Below are 21,014 nucleotides of genomic sequence, written 5' to 3'. Positions count from 1 at the left end.
ATTATGATTAAGATTGAGGGCAACCCCAAGAAAAGAAAAGGTAGAGGTGACTCTACACATAGTGATCGAGCCACCCCCACTATTGACCACTCGGAGAAAGATAGCCCTTTTGTGGAGGGAGGGACAACCCACTCATTTTCTAACTCCTACACTTAACTTTAATAATTAATACTTATTCTACTACTTAATTATGGATTAGGGAATTGAGAGGTGGAGGGAGAACAAAGGGAGAGGTGGAAAAACTTTATTTCATTGTTAAGATAAGGTGGATGCCCTTATCCATCTAATTGACTCCTTTTATTTAAATTCAGCCCTTAACCACTAAGTATCACACTTTTCACTTTCTTCCCTCCAATATTCAACAGCACAATATGAAAATACTAGTCAAAACTCTGCATATTTTACAAGTAAGAAGGGAAGAGAGAGATTGTAGGACGATGAGGGTATCTTGACCAGCTAAAAACTCGAATTTATACCAAATTATATTAGCTTAATTATAAGAAAATTACGCTCTATGTCTACTAGGATAAACACCTTTTACATAAGGTTGATACATTATGTATAATTCTTTCTCCAAAAGTAATAATATTGTATATTGAGCTATGTGGCATAATATTATTGTTAATTTGATTTAAACACTAGAGCCCGTTAGTTTTAAGGATAAGCCATAAGTTAGGAATTGTAACTTTTGGCTTATGACTTATTTTTATCATTTTAACTTAAAAAAAAATATTAAAAAATACTTTTTCAGTTTACCCAAACACTACAAAATGACTTAAAAGCAATTAAAATAAATCAATCCAAACGGGCTCTGAAAACGCGAGCACTCCACCATCTTGACTGTGGATCCCTTGACTGTGCTGCAAAGATGCCCCAAGGGTTAGGTAGAAAAGTTGGAAAGGATTAACGGGAATCCTCAAATATTAATGCCACAACACTAATCCAAGGAAAACTTGCCAAACTAAAACGCGGATTTCCACTCAAAGGATAGTGACCTCTTTCAAATTTACAGTAGAAACTGATGGTTTCGTCTTTGTTTAAACTAATTAGTCCTTAAAATAGGCCTCCCTTTGCCCTTATCCTTTTAGCCTAACCATTCCCCATTCAAACCATAAAATTGCACGTTTTTCTCTTAAAATGAGCTTTTTTTTTTAATTTTTGCCCTTAAAATGGACTAATAGCACCCTAATTTATGTTTGACGGGACATAAATTCTTTAAAAAAGACACAATTTATGAATTATTATGATGTGAAAATATAAATTTATGCCATTTAATTTTTTTTTTATTAATAATTATGAGGCATAAATTAAAGACCAGCACAAAATAAGGACAAAAGTGCAAATGACCCCATTGAAAGTTGAAACAATCAAATAAAGTAATCTAATTTTAGAAATTAGATAATTGTCATTCATTTCACAAAGATTAGAAGAATTAATACCCAAAAGGTTTATTCTTATAGGGCATATGGTCCATTAGATGAATATTACGACCATTAAAACACTCTCCCTCTTTCTTCCTCCTCAAAACGCCGTTACAATAATAATTCCGTTCCGTTATCTGACGTGGCATCACTACCCTTCTGATGAAGCTTGAGAAATTGACCCTAATTCCGTCAACAGTCAACGGCACCGATGATACGAACAAAGTTCCTCGGCTGCCACGTTGGACGCGACAAGAAATCCTGGTACTGATACAAGGCAAAAGAGTAGCTGAAAACCGGATCCGACGTGGGCGAACCGGGGGTTTAGAATTCGGTTCGGTTCAAGTTGAACCGAAATGGGCATCAGTTTCATCGTACTGTAAGAGACACGGGGTGAACCGGGGACCGGTTCAATGCAGAAAGAGATGGAGTAACTTAGCAGGTGATTATAAGAAGATAAAAGAGTGGGAGGGTGGGATAAAAGAAGAAACGGAGTCGTTTTGGGTGATGAGGAATGATTTGAGAAGAGAGAAGAAATTGCCTGGATTTTTTGATAGAGAAGTGTATGATATTCTTGATAAGGGAAATGGAAATGGGGATGATGATGACGGATTGGTTTTGGGTTTGGGTGGACCGGTAGGTAGTGAAGAACCGGAGTCAGTAGAAGTATTGTTTGATAGTGAGAAAAGAAGCGGGGATGATGGGTTATTTTCAGATTTTGAACCGCCGGTTCAGGAGGAAACAGGCGCTACTCCCAGTAAAGATTTGCCTCCAATCAATGAGGTTCCAGTCACATGTATTCCTGCTCCAACTCCAATTTCAGGTACAATTTAATATTCGTTACTTTTAATATAATGTTTGTTATTTAAATTTTTATTATATCGTATTTCTATATTTATCGTTATGTAACAGCAGACCTCCCATTTTCATCTGATGTGATCGCATCGTTACTTTATTTTTGCTTTGATTATTATTTATCAGATGCCTCAACCCGCATTAATTGCTGAAATTAATAATTTTATTTATTTTTTATCCTATCTTTTTTATAATAACTTCCGGTACCCTACTTTTAATTTGCAAATTGTTGATGTGTGTCATTATGTAATAAGGAGGCAACAATATAATCTATCCAAACGTGTATTCATCAAAACAGTACATTACAGTACAATACGATACGTTATCACGTATGTAACAATTATCCAAACATACATTTGTTGGAATAATACATGGTTTATTATACTTGTGAAATTACACTCGGTATGTTATTGTTCTAGTTGTAATACACGGCCTATTATGCAGAAATTACCTACTTAAAAAGTATATTTATCAACCAACACTGCATAACTTGGGCAGAGTTTTATATCATAAATCAAATATTGTTTAGTTATAGAGTGATTAAATTAATAATGCAGTACAAAATGTTGTATTATTTTTCCATATGTGAGAAACCACACGACCTGGAACTCATGTCTCAACATTTTTGTATTTTGTATTAGTAATAGTTTCACAAACAAACAATTAGGTTACTTTATAAGAGGGGGAAAGATATTTACTTTTGAAATACTAGCATATTTACTTTGTCACGGTTAGATTCTTGGTGGAAATGAAATTATTTTTTATGAGATATCTCGTTTTTAAACATTTGTGTACTTGGGTTCTCAAAATAATAGAATTGCACTACAATGGATATATACCTGTAATAAGTGTTATTTTCAAGTTTAAAGCATTTTTTTTCTCCGGAGATGAGTATATATTTTTCTTATTTCTTCCTCCTCCGGTGGAATTCAAATTGTTTTGAACTTATTATTTAGCTTTCTCTCTTGTTTAATCAATTATTTGGTTTTCTTAATTGTCTTTAACTTATTATTTTGTTTTCTAAATTGTCTTGAACTTATTATTTGGTTTTATTCCTCTCTTTTCTATCAATTATGTGGTTTTTTCCCTCTTCTTTGTGTCCCCATTTCCTTTCCTCCAGTAGGCACTTAGTTTTAGAGTATTGGGATAATTAAAATTTTGGACCGTTCAAAAGAATATTAGCCAGCAGCAAATGTATGGGTTTTGTATATTAGGTATGAATATACATATAATATACATATAATCCACATAATCAGTGTATAGGTTTTGTATATTTTGGCTAGCGCCCATAATTGATTTCGGCCAATGGGCCAAAATGAAAAAAGCCCTTTAGTATTTTGGTCTGGAATTCGATCATCTTCTTGAAGTTGTTTTGAACTTATTATCTTGGTTTTGGATTGCAGAGCAACAGCATCAACCACTCTCTCAAGTGTCTCCTACACAAGGTACTTCTGTATAATGTTAAATCTGCACACATTGAAAGCTTCCTTTTATTTAGTTATTTCTCTTTTTCTCCCTATTAATATGTGTATAGTTATTTGGGTTTCAACTGAGATATTTGGCAGATTACATAAACTGAAAGAAAACGTATATTCATCTGATTGTGTAAGTTGTGGTGCTACGGCAGTTTTTATGAAGTCAAACTCTTGACAAAAGCAAAATATGTGAGAGTTGGATATATAGAAGACAATAATTGTAGGAGTTTGGACGGTTGGTATTTGAAGGGAAAAAAAGAGTATTTGGAATATTTGAATATTTTTTTGCAAGTTTAAGTTCTACAAATTAGTTGGTACCCTTGTAAGCACAATAATTGAAAGCAAGATGTCTTTTAACAGAGAAAAGCCCCAAAACAATCCCTTTCTTTGGCTTTAGACTCAAAGACATCCATCTTCTTTCATGCATTAATAATATTTCAACCATGGAGGGAGTATTAGTGCTCCGTGTGAAAGAAAGGGGATGACTTTTTGAGTCTGAAGTAAAAGATAAGGGATTATTTTGAGCTTTTTCTCTCTTTTAACACATTGCTGGGTGATTTGGTATCGTGATAAGTCATATTCAAGAACTTTAGAGTTTAGACTTACATTTCTAAAAACTCAGATGACTGTCAAGGTCCTTTTCTGTTTAGACCATATTCAAGTAGTCCTTTGGTTTTCTCATGTCTGCTGGAAGTCCCATGGAAATTGTTGTTTTCATAGTACACATTTGTAACAAATAGGGTTTGTGCAAATTAGTTTTGGTAAAATTTAGAACTGTCTATATAGCTTCATATTGGCGTCTCTGTGCCAAAGGTCAATCCTCTGTTAACTATTGTGTTTTCAACGCCGAGGTGAGTGTGCTTTATGCATTAAACTGTCATTTAAAGCCCAAACAAATGAAAATACAGCTTTTGAATTAAATAAACTGACATTAAATGAATCTGTAGATATCAGGTAGTATGTCAAAATGTCATTCTAACTTTTCTAGACTGGTAATTCACATTCTTCTTGAACTTTTGCATTTCTAGTAAACAATATTCCCCTAGCCCTCTCACCATTAAACAAGAAAGAGAGGAGCAATATTTCCTTGCAAGACTAAGGGTGTGCTCGGTATGGTCAAAAAATTTTGAAAGCATTTTTTGTAGGAAATCAAGTTCCTTAAAAATGAGGAAAACGACTTCCCTAGTAGAAGTAGGGAAAACAAGTTCCACAAGTGGCAAACCATATTGACTGTGTCCCCTCCAATACACCTCATCTTCCCCACCCCCACCCCCAGCCCTCCCCCCAAACCCAACCCCCTTGCCTCTATCTCCACCAGCCCCACTTTTAGGATAATATTCTTTGCTTACGTAACGAGCACAAGAAAATTAGTAAGAAACCATGTATATTCCTGGAAAACATTTTTCAAGGTAACACTTCACATAGAAAGAAACAACCGATAGAACAAATTGGCATGCAGTGATGTTGCCGGCCTTTCTGAAGTGGACTATTTGTTTTCGGCAGGTACAAGCCATCAGAAACAACCTACCACAGAACCTGATATAGGAAGCGGTCAGGAAGGAAGAAAAAGGAAGCGAGATGAATCAGATACAGATGAAGAAGCAAGTAATGTGCAGCATCACTTAGTCAGAGCATTGGAGAGGAATGGAAAAATGGTGAGCTCCCAACTTGAAGCTCAGAATATGCATTTTCAACAGGATAGGGAGCAAAGAAAGGACCATGTTGATAGCTTAGTAGCGGTACTTAACAAGCTTGCAGATGCTTTGGGAAGAATTGCAGATAAGTTATAGAGCCCAGTCAATTACCTACTGGGAGTGTACATAAAATGTTGCCTGTCACATCTTCATGAATCATACACAAGGCTGAAGGATTTTGGCGAGTCAAATTTGGTTGGTTAGCTAGTACTTAGTTGGAGATAAGATGTTCTTCTCAGCTTTTGTGCTTTTTAAGGCTTAGCGTTGATTTGGACGTAGATTTGGCTGAAACTTGAGGAAAAAAAAAAGTTTTCAAAAATGAGATGAAAATTTGTTTTTAGAAGTTGAAATTGTGTTTGGACGTGCATTTTACTTGCAAAGAAGTTGAGGTTTTGTGAGTAGAAAACTGCAAAAATTTAAAAATTAGTCTAAACTACTTTTTGAAACTTGAAAAAATCGTCTTCAGAAACTGGCCAAAAACAAGTCATTTTTTATCACCAAAAAATGTTTTCAAGTACATTTGAAAAAAAAAAAAGTGAAAAGAACTTATGGCCAAACGGGAGCTAAGTCTTGGCACAGATGTACAGAAATAATACAGGCATTGGAGAGGCTGGTGTATTTTTGTTTTTTCTTATACAAGTAAATTATCATCTCTTGTTTTGTCACAATTGTCGGGCTCCTCTTGTTTATGAGCTTAAATTTTATCTGAGTACTAGACTACTAGGGATTGCTCGGTTTGCGGACAAATTGTAAACAAATCATAATATCTCAATTCTATTGTGAGCAATATTAGTTTTCACTTTTCATTTGCATTTATTGTCAGGATTTCTTTTAATCATATTAAATTTCGGTATCTGGCATCTAATTTTAAAGGTATGTTTTTAAAATTGAATAGTCTTTTTCAATAGTATCCTTGGCCTCTATGCTTTACGTTATTTAATTTTAGTATATTTAGTGCTATTTAAATCAAAGCAAAATGCTCCATGAGTAGCAATAATTATTTATTTCAAAAAAACTAATGAACAGGTTTAAGAGGATTTAAAGTTAAACTATGACTAAACGAATAAATGGACATCGCACACCTGTGTTAAGCTGAACGTTATTTATAGACCTTTTGTAACTTTTATGATCAATACAAGAACACTATTAAACTATGAGATTTCTTAACTAAAATAAAAATATAGACATCCTTATCATCTATACTATTAATTAATACTAACTCGTGGATGGTTATTTACACATTGAATTCGACACAAAATAATGGTTTCATACATCCATAGCCCCTCAAATCTGCCTTCAAAATTTGTCACGAGCTACAATCAATTGAGCACCTGGACACCTAGACACATGATAAAGTGTTTCAATCAGACATTTCCAATTCAAATATTGAAAAAAATCCTACAAGTGATCTCAAATACCCATTACATATTAACTACTTAAAACCCTCGAAACCGCAAGCTATACTCTCATTGCCTAGGAAAAAATAATTTTGCTCAGAAAGGTTAAGTTGTTTCATCAATCATTCTATCCAGAAAACAATTAGACCTTTCTCAGGAGTTGATGCAACCCAAAGACGAAGAAAGCTTCACGTCTACCTACTAATATTAATACATGATGAATTAAGTGAAAGTTCAAGGAGTACACAACCAGCAACGGTCATTTGCATACAGATACCATCGACATGATAACACGACAGAAATATTACCAATCATCATGAATCCCTCTACTAATAATAAGTAAAATCCATCACGAATCGTTTAACGCCCTTAAAAACAGATATGCAAAAGCACAGTACGATGCATTTATGCTCCGTGTGGATGGGGTTGGAGGGTTAGGGATGGAGGTCTAAGCTAAGACGAGAACTTGGAAGTAACATTTCTTCAGCATGAACAATATAACACAGCTAATAGCCTCAAGTAAACATAAGATCAAGTGACAGAGTCCTCCATCCCTGCCTTGCTTCGGTAGCGCCGTTCAGGTTTCTGGGACACAATGTTATTCTCAGCCACACGTGTTTCCATATCTTCTTCCATTGGATCTTCAGTCTGTTGAGCCTCTTCAGCTGCAACGCAAACAGGGACACCCTTTGGGTGCAAGGATTCATTACAGGCATCTTCAATCATTCCCTTTGACAGAGTTGCATCCGTGTTCTTCTGCCTAGGTACAAAGACTACTGATCTAGGATTAGTACCTGACACGTCCATAGTTTCTTGTGCCAATTGATCATGCTTCGACTTCTCAACCTCCTCGAGAGTGTACCTGCAAGCTTGACTATTTGACTCGTCATCAAGCTCGCTAGTTGAATCCAAACTATAGCAAGTATACTTTGAAGGATTGAGAACATGATCAGGAACCTTCCGCCTACTGATAATCGATTCGTCGTCTTCAAAACTAGAGTTTGCTGATGCAGGAGCTGCCCAAGAAACTTCTGGTTCTGATGGCCCTTCAGGTTCATCTTTACAGTCAGGATCAAACCTGACCCGTTTCGAAGACTTGAGCCCACCATTCTCTGATTTCTTTGTTCTTTTCAAGATTGGCTTCACTTTACAGTGATCCTGAAGTGGTTTAGCTGAATGCTGCTCACCGCTTAGAGTGATACCGTCAAAATGAGTTTCACATTTCTCAGCTGCATCCGCATCTTCCTTCAGCCTAACTTGTGCAGCCATATGATTTGCACGTGCGTCTCTATGGATGTTATGTCCAGAAGAATCAGAAGATTTTTCCGGATTAATAATATTCTTCATGTACAAACGATCACCAGCATCCGCTCTGCCCTCAGCCACTCTATCATATTCATCTTCCTCCTCCTGCAGAAGCAATCAAGAGGATCATAAGTCTCAAACCAAAAGAACGACAAGAATAGCATCATAGCAGTTGCACTGTTTTCTGGCATGCAAAGCCACATGGTATCATACCTTTAATTACAATTTAGTAAGGGAAATGGGTCAAATTTACCCTTAAACTATGAGAAATGGTCCAGATTTAGCCTCCGTTAATAGTTGCGGTCAAATATGTCTTCGTCATTACCAAAATGAGCTAGATTTTCCCTTATTCCCAAAGAGCAGAAGCTTTGAGATTAATTTGTCCCTGACCCTAATGTTTAGCAATAGAAATGTCCACATGGCTCAAAATTAAGCCATCATTTTGTTTCTTTTTCTCCTTCCTCCTCTCTCCCGCCCAACATCTCCACCAATCTTCACGCTTCCCCATCTCTACCCACAACCATTGCCACTTTATGCAAACAGTAAGTCGCAGTTTGGCATTTGACACTGTTTCCAACTTCAAAAGAACATTGAAACCCGAACCATCCAATCAGTAACCCTGACGGAAACATGGATTTCAAAACATCTCAATTTCTCTCTCCATGAGACTATCTAGACTTGTATGAAAATAATTTCACAACAAAAGCCCCACTTACCCACCCCCCAAGAAAAATGACCTCCACAACCTCACCCAACAGGAACCACCGTGCGCACCAATTTCTACACTCACAAAACAATAGGAATATCTTCAAGAAAATTTACTTCGCAGAAAAATAGTACTTGAAGTTAGCTAATTTAGAGTGGGGGGGTTTTGTGAGAAGTGATAAGCTGTACGTATATTTGAGAGATAGCTAAAAGGGTGTATTGGGTAATGGCTGAAGAAGCTAAAAGCATGAGCTTTTTAGTTCGTTGAATTGGATGGCAAAGTACGATATCATTTTCTGGGTTGTGCCGTGAAGAAGATTCACCTCGCCTGATTCTTCTGCAATTTGTTCTTTAGATATTGGTGATTTTACCCCTAATGGTACAATTCTGTTCACGGGTATCTTTATTCTACTATGATTTGTTTGGTTGTTAGACTGTAATTTCAAGTGGTGACAGTGGTAGGGGAAGGGAAGGAGGAAGAGAAAGGGTGAATGGTGGTGGAGGTGACATTGATGCAAAGAGGAGGAAGGAGGAAAAATAAAAAATAAAAAAATTATGGCTTAATTTTGAGCAACGTGGCAGTTCTTGGTGCTAAATATTAGAGTTAGAAGCTACTTAATCTCAAAGGTTCAACCATTTGGAGAAAAGCGCAAACCTTTTGATAACAGCCCTGGTATATCTAACCCCAACTATCAATGGAGGGCAAACTTGGATAGCTTCACAGAGTTCAGGTGTAGATATGACCCTCTTCCCATTTAGAAAAATGCCTATGCACAGACCAAGAAAGTTGGTATATAGGAAACACGATACTAGCTATCCAATTGGTGAAACGAGGGCACAAGTTGGGCTCCGAAGCAAAAGCAGAACGAGAAAGGATGCAATATTAGCTATTAAATGGGAACAAGCATGAAACGGAAAATTGCACAAAATAATGAGGAATCGAGTATAAGCAATTACTTTTATCAAGTTCTAGCTCCTTTTTTATGAAGGACTTGTTTAGCAATTCTAATTCTAAACCGAATTTTAAAAAGTAACTGTGGCTTCTTATGGAACGCCTAAGCTTTTGACAAGGAAATACCCCCATCTACCTACTAATTACAGGAACGGATGATCCTAAAATGACTTGTGTTACTTACTTGTAGAAGTCATTTTAATTTGTAAATTTATCAACTTTTACTCCATATCACTTGCTTTAGTCTACACTTAAAGTTTCTTAGCAACCTCCTAAATTCAAACATATCACAGGAACACAATCTTTATAGTTATATCTATACTACTCCCTGTAATTAAAAAATATCACCTACTTTTACACCAAACGAAACAAACACCAGATTTTAATAGACACGATTTTACTCCTCCATACCAACTTATTTAGTTTAAATCAAAATTAAGAAAGCACCTGCAGGTAGTAGGAAGTCTAGTTTTCTTTATCAGTTACTCTCCTATTATCTTATTTTTCTAATTTTATTATTACCTGTCATTTCCTTTGCTTCGGTTATCGTAATATTATTGTAGCTTTCTCCATTATTTTCTACCTGGCTTCTTCACTATTGTATTTCCTTTTCGTACTGTTTTTGATATGCTTTACTTGAGCTGAGGGTCTATTGGAAACATCCCCTCTGCCTTCACAAGGTAGGTGTAGGGTAAGGCTGCATACACACCACCCTCCGACCCAACCTATGAGACTACACTAGATATGTTGTCGTTGTTGAAAAGTTCAATGCATCACAAAAAATAGGGAATACATTTAAAATATGAGAGCAGTGTCAACACCACAAGTGGGAAAATATGAGAGCAAAATAGCAATAAATGAAACAATAGATAGTAATAGACAGAGGAGAATAAGAAACTAGTTTGAGCGTGAATAGGGAATACCTCATTATCAAGGGTGGAATCTAAGCCAATAGAGGATCTGATATCCCAAACATCATTTTTAACCTCACTTCCATCATCATCATTGACATCTTCTTGTTGAGTGATGTTCCGGCTGCGTTTATGTTTGAATAAATCATCATATGAGGAAGAGCAGAGGTTATTATCATCATCGTCTTTCCCTTGCTTTAGTGCGGTTCGATTCCACTCTTTCTTCTCCACCTCATCGCCGGTCAGTGACCACGCCGATGATGATGATGAAGACAGAGAACCGAATACTTTGTCTACGCGTGCTTTGAAGCTCTCATCCTCCATGGTGTTCGCCCTCTCGGAGTTGAGTTAGGTTACTTTACTTTATACTTGTCGACCACCGCCTCCCATTACATTGTACCTTTTGCAATCCTTGTAGTACTCCTTTGCGGATCACCAGGATTCTCTAACGAATATTATTTTCTCTCTCGGATTTATCTATTCACAATTACTCAATATCTTCAAAATTATCGATTTTTTTTTTAATAAAATACGTATGTTTTACGATACCTAGTTATTAAAATATGTTAAAATTTAAATATTTAAAATATTTTTTTATTAGTCAAAGTCAAATGTATTGCGAACTTCTAATTCACTTACGATTAATACTTGTAAACATATGTCTAATTTTTAAATTTTGTGTAATTAATATATGAGTAAGGCTAATTCTTTTTAGTTTTCTTAAAAGTGTCATGTAAAGCTATAAAGCAGTTTCAAGAAAAATAATTACTTTATGTGTGTTTGTGTATCAAAAGCGTGGATTTTCCTTTGTACATATAATACATGTACACAAGTAGGCCTGAGCATCGAGCTGAGCGAGCCGAACTCGGGCTGATCCCAATCGAGCCGAGCGCAACCGAGCTTTTCATAATATCGAGCCAAGCTGAGCTCAACCGAACTTTGTCAATTACAACCGAGTTGAGCCCGACTCGGCACTTTAATGTTTCGTTCTACGCAGTGCTACACCATTAAAACATAAATTATAATATATAGATTGGTTGATTAAGAAAAATATAAGCATTACTAGTTTAATTTGGTAATTGCATTCAAGTGTGAGTGAAATATATACATTATTAGTCTAAACAAGAACTCAAATTTAAATGACATTAACTTAAAATTGAATACAGAATAAACTTTTATGCAAAAAAAAAAAAAAAAAAAAAGAACTAAAGCAATACTAAATTCAAGGAATTGGTACAATATTAATTTTCCTTAATTTTTTAAATATTAAATGTAAAATATTAATTACATTTTGCACCACCCATAAAATATTCTTAAGTAATTATGTCTATAAAAAGTTCACTTACGTCAAATTAATTAAAGAAATACAAAATTATAAATTTATTTCAACAAATAATAACTATTAAATTGATATTTTGCTAACTTAATTAAGATTAATGGATGAATTTTAGCTTTCAAGTAATCAATACATGACCAAAACCAGCCGAGTCGGCCCGGCTCTTTGCCTAGGCCTATACACAAGTATCTAGTGTTTTTTTTAACAGTTTTGTTTCAATATTTAAAAGTTTTGCAAATATAAATTATTTTTTCCTAGATCTTCTCCTTACCCTTTTTTCTTCTCCTCCTCCTTTCTCGTGACAAGGCAAATCTCTGCCCATCCATTAGAACTTGTACCAATCTTTTTTTTTGAAATTAAATTATGCCCGATTGGGTTTTTTATTTATTCAGCAAAATCCAAAACAAAACAAAATGAGTTGAGCCCATAATCAGGCCCAACCCCAAATAATGAAAAAACAAAAAGGGTCCATCTGACTTATGTCCTAAAACACATTTAGGAAGTAAAGGTTGTGTCCTATCTTGTAACATCCCGTAAATCCGAATTAGGTATGAATGTGTGAATCTAGTATAAAGGTGATATTTTAGCTATACGAATCTATTTGGGATGAACTCGGGTGATAAACAGTCGTTTTGAAGTCAAACCAAAAAGTGAAGTTCTTAAGGCCTTCTAAATTCATCTAAGTCTAGTACAGTCTGTACTTATGGCCTGTTTTCGGGTACTTTCTTTAGGAATTTGTGAAACTTCCTTCTTGAAAGTTGTAGCCCTTTGAAATACCTTTCCAACGGTATCTTATGGGGGTCAAGGGGACATATGTACAAAACGTTATGGCCATTTTACTGAAGGATTACAGAGCAGTCCGTTCACTGCTCATGTTATACGGCCCATATAATTTTATACAGACCATATAACTCGTCCGTACATCATGAAACTGCAAATCGATGTTCTGGTTTCAGCCATGACAAAATATGGTCATATTATACGGACCGTATAACTTTATACGAACCGTATAATATGTCCATATAATTTCCGCCTCACTTTTGTATAAATTCAAGCCTTCAGTTCTTTTATTTCATTATTCACAATTTCAAGCCCTAGAAACAATCCAAAACATCAAGGTAAGTCAATCCAGACCCTTCCAACTCAATTCTAACATATACTCTAATAATCTAAGCAAGAAATCATTGTTCCTAAACTAGGGTTTTCAAGAAAACCCATCTCAAGGTTCAAGAATTCAAGATTTTGAAAATCTTCTTCAAAGTTAAAATCTTTAATTCAAGTTTGGAGCATTACCAGGTATGTAGAGTTACTATCTACGTGTGGGAACATCATTGTTCTTCCCCACGCCTCATTATCCATAAATTATGATTCTTTATGAAAACTAGGGTTTTTATACCATGCTCATGATAACCCTAGGTCCATGTCCATGATTATATTATGTATGAATTGTTATAATTCTATCATTGAGTTCTTAATATTTCTTTAAGATTATTAAGAATTTATCCGTAATCTATGAAGAATCCATATATCTTATTCCATGGGTTCATGCATGCTAGTTTATGATATATTATGCTATTTTGAAGAAAATACTATACATGTTTTACAAGTTCATGCAAGCAAGCGATAATTTATGATATCCATGTACAAGCAAGTTATATTCATGAAAACCATGGGCAGCAAGTGCCACTTATTTTACATGTTCATGATTTTGGGAGTTGCTTTAATTACCGAGGAAGGCTTCAGATAGCCTAAAACTACGTAGCCACCGTAGGATGAGGATCGCTCCACCCATGTCCCGGACGATCTCTCATAATGACTGGATCCTTTCATATTTTATTAAATCTCATGTTCCCTGGCAAGGACTAAGTGTTCTGCTGGCGGGACGCATGCACCAGCCCATGGATCGGTTATAAGTTATTGCTCTCCCTACTTATGATATTTTTACCATGTTATATATATGTATGTATTCATGTTCATGACCAGGTTTCAGTTTCACTTTCAGTTCTTATCATTATTATTTTATGTCCCATGTTATTTCATTCAGTTGCTTTACATACCAGTACATTCAAAGTGCTGACATCCCCTTTCTATTGCCCGGGGGCCTGCATTTCACGATGCAGGTACTGATTTACAGGACGACGTATCTGCTCTGTAGGACAGCACTCGTATCAGCTTATTGGTGAGCCCCATCTCATTCGGGGTTTACTCAACTCTTTGTTTTATAATTAGTTATGCATCTAAGGTATGTTGGGGGCCTTGTCCCAGCAAGCATGTTTTCCGGTCAGACTCATGATAGAGGTTTTATAGACTAGACAAGTCAGTTATGTTATGTCAGACTTTCGGAGTCGTATAGCCATTTTTGGCTCATTCATGTTATTTCCGCACTCATGTTTAAACAAGTATTTTTATTAAGTATTATGACTTATTACGTTTTATAAAGGCTCATCATGCATTCACGTTATATTCTGCTCATGTTATGCCTCATGATGATTTAGCAAGCCATGTGGTTCGCTCGGTCACATGCAGTAAGGCACCGAGTGTCATGTTTCGCCCAGGCCATGGTTCGGGGCGTGACAAAGCTTGGTATCAAAGCCTAGGTTCAAGTGTCTTAGGGAGTCTATGAAACTGTATTCAGTGATGTCACATTTATATGTGTGTGCGTGCCACACATATAAACAGTTGACCACCAAGACATTTAAGATTGTCTCACTTCTTTCAACTCTAGATCGTGCAATAGAGTTGTGTTCTCAGAAATCACTCAAACTCATGTGTTGTTTCCCATTCTACCGAATACGCCTAGTCTCAATGGATGAGGAAGATGTAAAGCTAGTCGTTATCGATGTGTTGCTTTCCGATGGAGGCATCAGGAATTTTTCTAACTCGTGCCATGAAGCTTAGAGCAGTAAGTAACATTCTCTTTCCATCGAATTTTGAACGTATCGAATGCGTAAGCGGCGAGAAAGGAACCTTCGAGCCCGAGGGATACCATTGATGCGACCCTAGAGACGGACTCTCAGAATCCAAAAGTTCTAATTATTCAATTCTGCGACTGTAGGTCATCAGAACCTGCTTCAATTACCACTAATTCCCCAGCTCGGACCAATGTGAGGAAGAAGGGTTTCCATAATCCTATTTGCAGCAAGTGTATAAAGAGACATCAAGGGGTGTGCCACTATGGCACCTATAGATGTTTTGGGTGTAGCCGGCAGGGTCACTATCTGAAATGTTGCCCACGAGTGAAGCAGGGTAACAAAGGTTTTTCGCACCCCATTTGCAATAGGTGTGGCAAAATACACGTAGGAGTATGTTGGATGGGTTTAGGTGTGTGCTATAATTGTGGTCTCCAAGGCCACATGCAAACAGAATGCCCTTCAGTCAAGTATAGTAGTAACACCAAGGGTGGTGGTGCAATTCGATCCCGCAGACTAGGCGTAACTAATTCAACAACACCTTTCACAGCCTATAGTACTCAGGCACTAATAGACCAAGGCACAGATAGGGGTGAAGTATTAAGATCAAGTGGGGATCAAACACGTTATCATGATATGGTAGATCGCCAGGACTCCGAGGTGCCGTCACATGTGTCATAGGTATGCCAATAATTTCCCCTCCTTGTCACATATGAGATATTATGCCCTAGATCTATTATGTCCTATGTGGTTATTGTGCAGTTGAAAGTTCAAAGTAGAGTATATTTTTTTTTCTTCTTATCTTTTTGTTATTTTCCCTTCAAGGATGTAGACAGACTTTAGGAAGATAGTGTACATGGCTAAAAGGAAGTAGTGATATGATAGACCAAAAGGTATAATCAGATGATATTGAATCTCTTGGTATAGTCCCAACTTGTGTAAATGTTTTGGCAGCATTATAGGGCGTGATGTTAGTAAGTTGCTTTGAGAGGATTATTTCGATGGGAATAGAAAAGCTAAATAAGGAAATTAAACAGGTAAGTCTCATGGCGATAGTCTTAGAGTCAAACCAGAAGAATGATCAGATAGCGGCTTATTGCAGACTTAAGGAATCTTCAGGCTTAAAATGTCAGCTTTTGAACTAAGGGGGAGATCGTACGATAAGGTACCGATACAGATTATGTCTTTCGTAAGTTGATAGGTGTTAAGGAGATTATGCCAGAGGATCACAGTTTCATGTAGCCAAGATAAGGTGCGTAGAATGTGATTTTTGTCATGCTGTTGAGATCAAGCACTAGGTAATTATGTTTTGAGATAAAGTTCTAGATCGAATAGCGGGTTTTAAGGGTATAACGGTTCCAATTCCAGAATAATTCATGCACTATGTAGTACCAATGCCCAAATGTACTCTACACATGCCTAGTATACCTATCTTATGCCCTTGTTAAAGATTTACACTTCATATTTAAGATACAAGAATTAAGATTCCATACGATAGTAAGCTATGCAAGGGAATGTTCTTTCATGTTTCTCACATCAGGCTGTACTCATGTCCAAGGTTAAAGACCGCATTCATGTCTCACGTATTTATCTTGATTTTATACCCATGATCACGTTCTAACTCCTAAGTGATTTCTTATTATGATGTTGACGTTGATAAGGATCGAATGTGAAGGTAACATAATAGTTTAAAGACTGAGAATCCTATGGAATGCACACCTATTCCTTGGACAAGAGGAGAATGCTTTGGGTGAATGACTTATTTCGACTCCAATGGTATACTACCTATGTTTTCACGTACTCATGTCCACGATAGACTTATTTGAGCATCCACCTAAAGAAATTGTATAAAATGATGTTGGTAGGCAATAATGAGAGTACGTTATGATGGATGTCCTATCCACGATTCTATGTAACACATGCTTATGTTCCTTTAGCTAATGTTTTACGATCATGATGACATGATCCCTTTCTCCTTTCGCTAAGTATCTATGCCTCGTTATGTTCAAGGTGAATATCTACCCATGTCTTAGATGCTCGAAGAACGAAGTATTCATGCCTATAATCCATTCTTTCATGAACCTTATTTATATAAAAAAAAAAAGCGTTTACTCACAGTGATAAGAGTAAACTATGTTGAAACATGTACCATTCTTTCGATATATCTAAATCCTAAAGGTAATGTTTTATCCATGCCCTATGTCTCTGACTCAAGAGTGAAGCCTACAAATTGTGCTCCATGCAAGTCACACTTATGTCTTAGTTATACTTCAATGCTCATAAACTCAAGCCCATACGCCATGGTATGCAAGTACCCATGTAAATGCCATGTTTTTGATATACCCATGACCCATGTCCTGCTACTCACGTATTCATGTTTTATGCCATATTAATCTTGTTACCATGAATGTTCCATGTTACGTCCTTCCGTTTGATGTACGCATGCCACGTTTATGTTCTAAGACAAAGTGCCTCCTATGATTCGAACGAATGATTCCTCGCTCTCAATCCTTTATGATCCGCTCACGATAATAAGCCAGGTATGCCAAGGTATTCCTATCTATGTTTCAGAGCAAACAAGATTTCCTTTCCTTCACCCTATGGGGCTTATCTTAGGAGTATTCTACTCAGATTCGACGTATTCATGTCATGCCTATGCTAGACCTTTATGAATATGTAGGTAGGATAATATTCCTATTATGACTCAAATCTGTCTCATTCGCACAGAGTTGCACCCACATTCAAAGCCTAAGTCGTACTCATATCTTATATGTCAATCGTGATGGTGATGTACGAACATCTATGATCAAGCCTCTAAGTGTTTAGATCTCATCTCCGCTCATCATACAAATCCCCTGCTCGATATTCAGATCTCATGTTATAATATCCATGTTTACACGTATTCGTATCTCATGACAGTTTAGCACTCATGTATTCATGCCAGATAGTTTTCATGTATTTATGTCCCATGTCATGCGTCTTACGCCCAGGTAATCATGCATGTTCGTGTCTATTCTAGTACTCATGTCATTCGTGCCTACGAATTTTACTCCAAACCCCATGTATAGTAATCATGTAATCATTCAACCAATATTCGTGTGTTCAAGCCAGCTCAGTATTTATGTTAGCTACATTTAAGATACAATAATCACATTATGTCACATCATACGTATTAACTTTAGTTAGCTGACAGGCGTTTGAGAAATGTCGTGAGGGTCCGAATTATGAAGGAAGTCCTGCCATAAATTTTGTAGGTTCCAGAGTTAGTAGCGATTCTTAACCACTAGTCATAAATCGAGGACAAATGTTTTATGATTCTCATTCATGTAGGCGCTACTCAGTTTCATGTTCCCCTTGTACATGTTTCCATGTAATCACGTACTCATGTCTCATGATCCATGACCATATTCCCACGTAATCATGTTGAGATTTTATGTTTCATGTCATTTTTCTTCACTTTCATGTATTCAAGCCATGTCCAGTCTCATTCTTAACCAAGACCCATCATTCGAGGACGAATGATCCTAAGGGGGAGATATTGTAACATCCTGTAAATCCGAATTAGGTATGAATGTATGAAACTAGTATAAAGGTGATATTTTAGCTATAAGAATCTATTTGGGATGAACTCGAGTGATAAACAGTCGTTTTGAAGTCAAACCAAAAAGTGAAGTTCTTAAGGCCTTCTAAATTCATCTAAGTCTAGGACAGTCTGTACTTATGGCCATTTTTGGGTACTTTCTTTAGGAGTTTGTGAAAACTTCCTTCTTAAAAGTTGTAGCCCTTTGAAATACCTTTCCAACGGTATATTATGGGGGTCAAGGGGACATATGTACAAAAGGTTATGGCTATTTTACTGAAGGATTACAGAGCAGTCCGTTCACTGCTCATGTTATACAAACTTGTTATACGACCCATATAATTTTATACGGACCGTATAACTCGTCCGTATTTCATGAAACTTCAAATCGCCGTTCTGGTTTCAGCCATGATAAAATATGGTCATATTATACATACCGTATAACTTTATACGGACCGTATAACTTTATACGGACCGTATAATATGTCCATATAATTTTCGCCTCACTTTTGTAAAAATTCAAGCCTTCAGTTCTTTTATTTCATTATTCACAATTCCAAGCCCTAGAAACAATCCAAAACATCAAGGTAAGTCAATCCAGACCCTTCCAACTCAATTCTAACATATACTCTAATAATCTAAGCAAGAAATCATTGTTCCTAAACTAGGGTTTTCAAGAAAACCCATCTCAAGGTTCAAGAATTCAAGATTTTGAAAATCTTCTTCAAAGTTAAAATCTTTAATTCAAGTTTGGAGCATTACCAGGTATGTAGAGTTACTATCTACGTGTGGGAACATCATTGTTCTTCCCCACGCCTCATTATCCATAAATTATGATTCTTTATGAAAACTAGGGTTTTTATACCATGCTCATGATAACCCTAGGTCCATGTCCATGATTATATTATGTATGAATTGTTATAATTCTATCATTGAGTTCTTAATATTTCTTTAAGATTATTAAGAATTTGTCCGTAATCTATGAAGAATCCATATATCTTATTCCATGGGTTCATGCATGCTAGTTTATGATATATTATGCTATTTTGAAGAAAATACTATACATGTTTTACAAGTTCATGCAAGCAAGCGATAATTTATGATATCCATGTACAAGCAAGTTATATTCATGAAAACCATGGGCAACAAGTGCCACTTATTTTACATGTTCATGATTTTGGGAGTTGCTTTAATTACCGAGGAAGGCTTCAGATAGCCTAAAACTACGTAGCCACCGTAGGATGAGGATCGCTCCACCCATGTCCCGGACGATCTCTCATAATGACTGGATCCTTTCATATTTTATTAAATCTCATGTTCCCTGGCAAGGACTAAGTGTTCTGCTGGCGGGACGCATGCACCAGCCCATGGATCGGTTATAAGTTATTGCTCTCCCTACTTATGATATTTTTACCATGTTATATATATGTATGTATTCATGTTCATGACCAGGTTTCAGTTTCACTTTCAGTTCTTATCATTATTATTTTATGTCCCATGTTATTTCATTCAGTTGCTTTACATACCAGTACATTCAAAGTGTTGACATCCCCTTTCTATTGCCCGGGGGCCTGCATTTCACGATGCAGGTACTGATTTACAGGACGACGTATCTGCTCTGTAGGACAGCACTCGTATCAGCTTATTGGTGAGCCCCATCTCATTCGGGGTTTAGTCAACTCTTTGTTTTATAATTAGTTATGCATCTAAGGTATGTTGGGGGCTTTGTCCCAGCAAGCATGTTTTCCGGTCAGACTCATGATAGATGTTTCATAGACTAGACAAGTCAGTTATGTTATGTCAGACTTTCGGAGTCGTATAGCCATTTTTGGCTCATTCATGTTATTTTCGCACTCATGTTTAAACAGGTATTTTTATTAAGTATTATGACTTATTACGTTTTATAAAGGCTCATCATGCATTCACGTTATATTCTGCTCATGTTATGCCTCATGATGATTCAGCAAGCCATGTGGTTCGCTCGGTCACATGCAGTAAGGCACAGAGTGCCGTGTTGCGCCCAGGCCATGGTTCGGGGCGTGACATATTTGCATTTGTTGATTTGATATTCTTGATTCTTCATCTTCTTGGTCGATGCCGGCGTGGAAATGATGAAGCTACCTGAGACGTCTGATCTGATCCACACCTCCATCACTTGTATTGATGTGTTGTTTATGTTGAAGTTGAACTTAATGTAAGTGTATCATTCTCACCCTCTTTGTTTTCTTGTTGGATTTCTGGGTTATCTAAGCGATTAACCTTGTTCCTGTTCTTCATGTGCTGGATCTGTGCTCGATTTGAGCTGAATCAAGGTGCCCCTGAGCTCATCTTGTTGTTCTTGTTCTTCATGTGATGGATCTGTCCTCGATTTGACCTGAATCAAGGTGCTCTTGAGCTCATCGTGTTATTTCCATCTCTATTCAACCTTGTAAGTTCTTCATCTGTCAAAGCTTTTGTTCCTTTGCTGCTATTTA

The 21,014-nt window shown here is 36.5% G+C and overlaps 2 protein-coding genes across 2 annotated transcripts; one reads left to right on the top strand and one right to left on the bottom strand.

Annotated features, from left to right (window-relative positions):
• Positions 1-1,405: 1,405 nt before the first annotated feature.
• Positions 1,406-6,244, top strand: LOC132613851 (trihelix transcription factor ASR3-like). The gene is made up of 3 exons (XM_060328131.1): positions 1,406-2,244; positions 3,680-3,721; positions 5,255-6,244. The coding sequence occupies exons 1-3, from the start codon at positions 1,584-1,586 to the stop codon at positions 5,539-5,541; spliced, it is 990 nt and encodes a 329-aa protein (XP_060184114.1). The 5' UTR covers positions 1,406-1,583; the 3' UTR covers positions 5,542-6,244.
• Positions 6,245-7,084: 840 nt separating this feature from the next.
• Positions 7,085-11,174, bottom strand: LOC132613922 (uncharacterized). Its single transcript, XM_060328218.1, has 2 exons — positions 10,728-11,174; positions 7,085-8,252 (listed from the first exon to the last, which is right to left on the bottom strand). The coding sequence occupies exons 1-2, from the start codon at positions 11,037-11,039 to the stop codon at positions 7,374-7,376; spliced, it is 1,191 nt and encodes a 396-aa protein (XP_060184201.1). The 5' UTR covers positions 11,040-11,174; the 3' UTR covers positions 7,085-7,373.
• Between the last annotated feature and the right edge of the window lie 9,840 nt (positions 11,175-21,014).

This window comes from Lycium barbarum, chromosome 10 (assembly GCF_019175385.1).
Source record: "Lycium barbarum isolate Lr01 chromosome 10, ASM1917538v2, whole genome shotgun sequence".
Lineage (NCBI taxonomy): Eukaryota > Viridiplantae > Streptophyta > Magnoliopsida > Solanales > Solanaceae > Lycium > Lycium barbarum.
The sequence above is the reverse complement of the archived record's forward strand: the minus strand, read 5'-3'. Positions and strand labels throughout refer to the sequence as shown.

Coding starts and splice junctions, on each gene's coding strand:
- LOC132613851 (XM_060328131.1), top strand. CDS start 1,584: ATGAAGCTTGAGAAATTGACCCTAATTCCGTCAACAGTCAACGGCACC. Junction 2,245..3,679: donor TGCTCCAACTCCAATTTCAG/GTACAATTTAAT, acceptor TTTGGATTGCAG/AGCAACAGCATCAACCACTC. Junction 3,722..5,254: donor TCAAGTGTCTCCTACACAAG/GTACTTCTGTAT, acceptor TGTTTTCGGCAG/GTACAAGCCATCAGAAACAA.
- LOC132613922 (XM_060328218.1), bottom strand. CDS start 11,039: ATGGAGGATGAGAGCTTCAAAGCACGCGTAGACAAAGTATTCGGTTCT. Junction 8,253..10,727: donor ATTCCACCCTTGATAATGAG/GTATTCCCTATT, acceptor TTGCTTCTGCAG/GAGGAGGAAGATGAATATGA.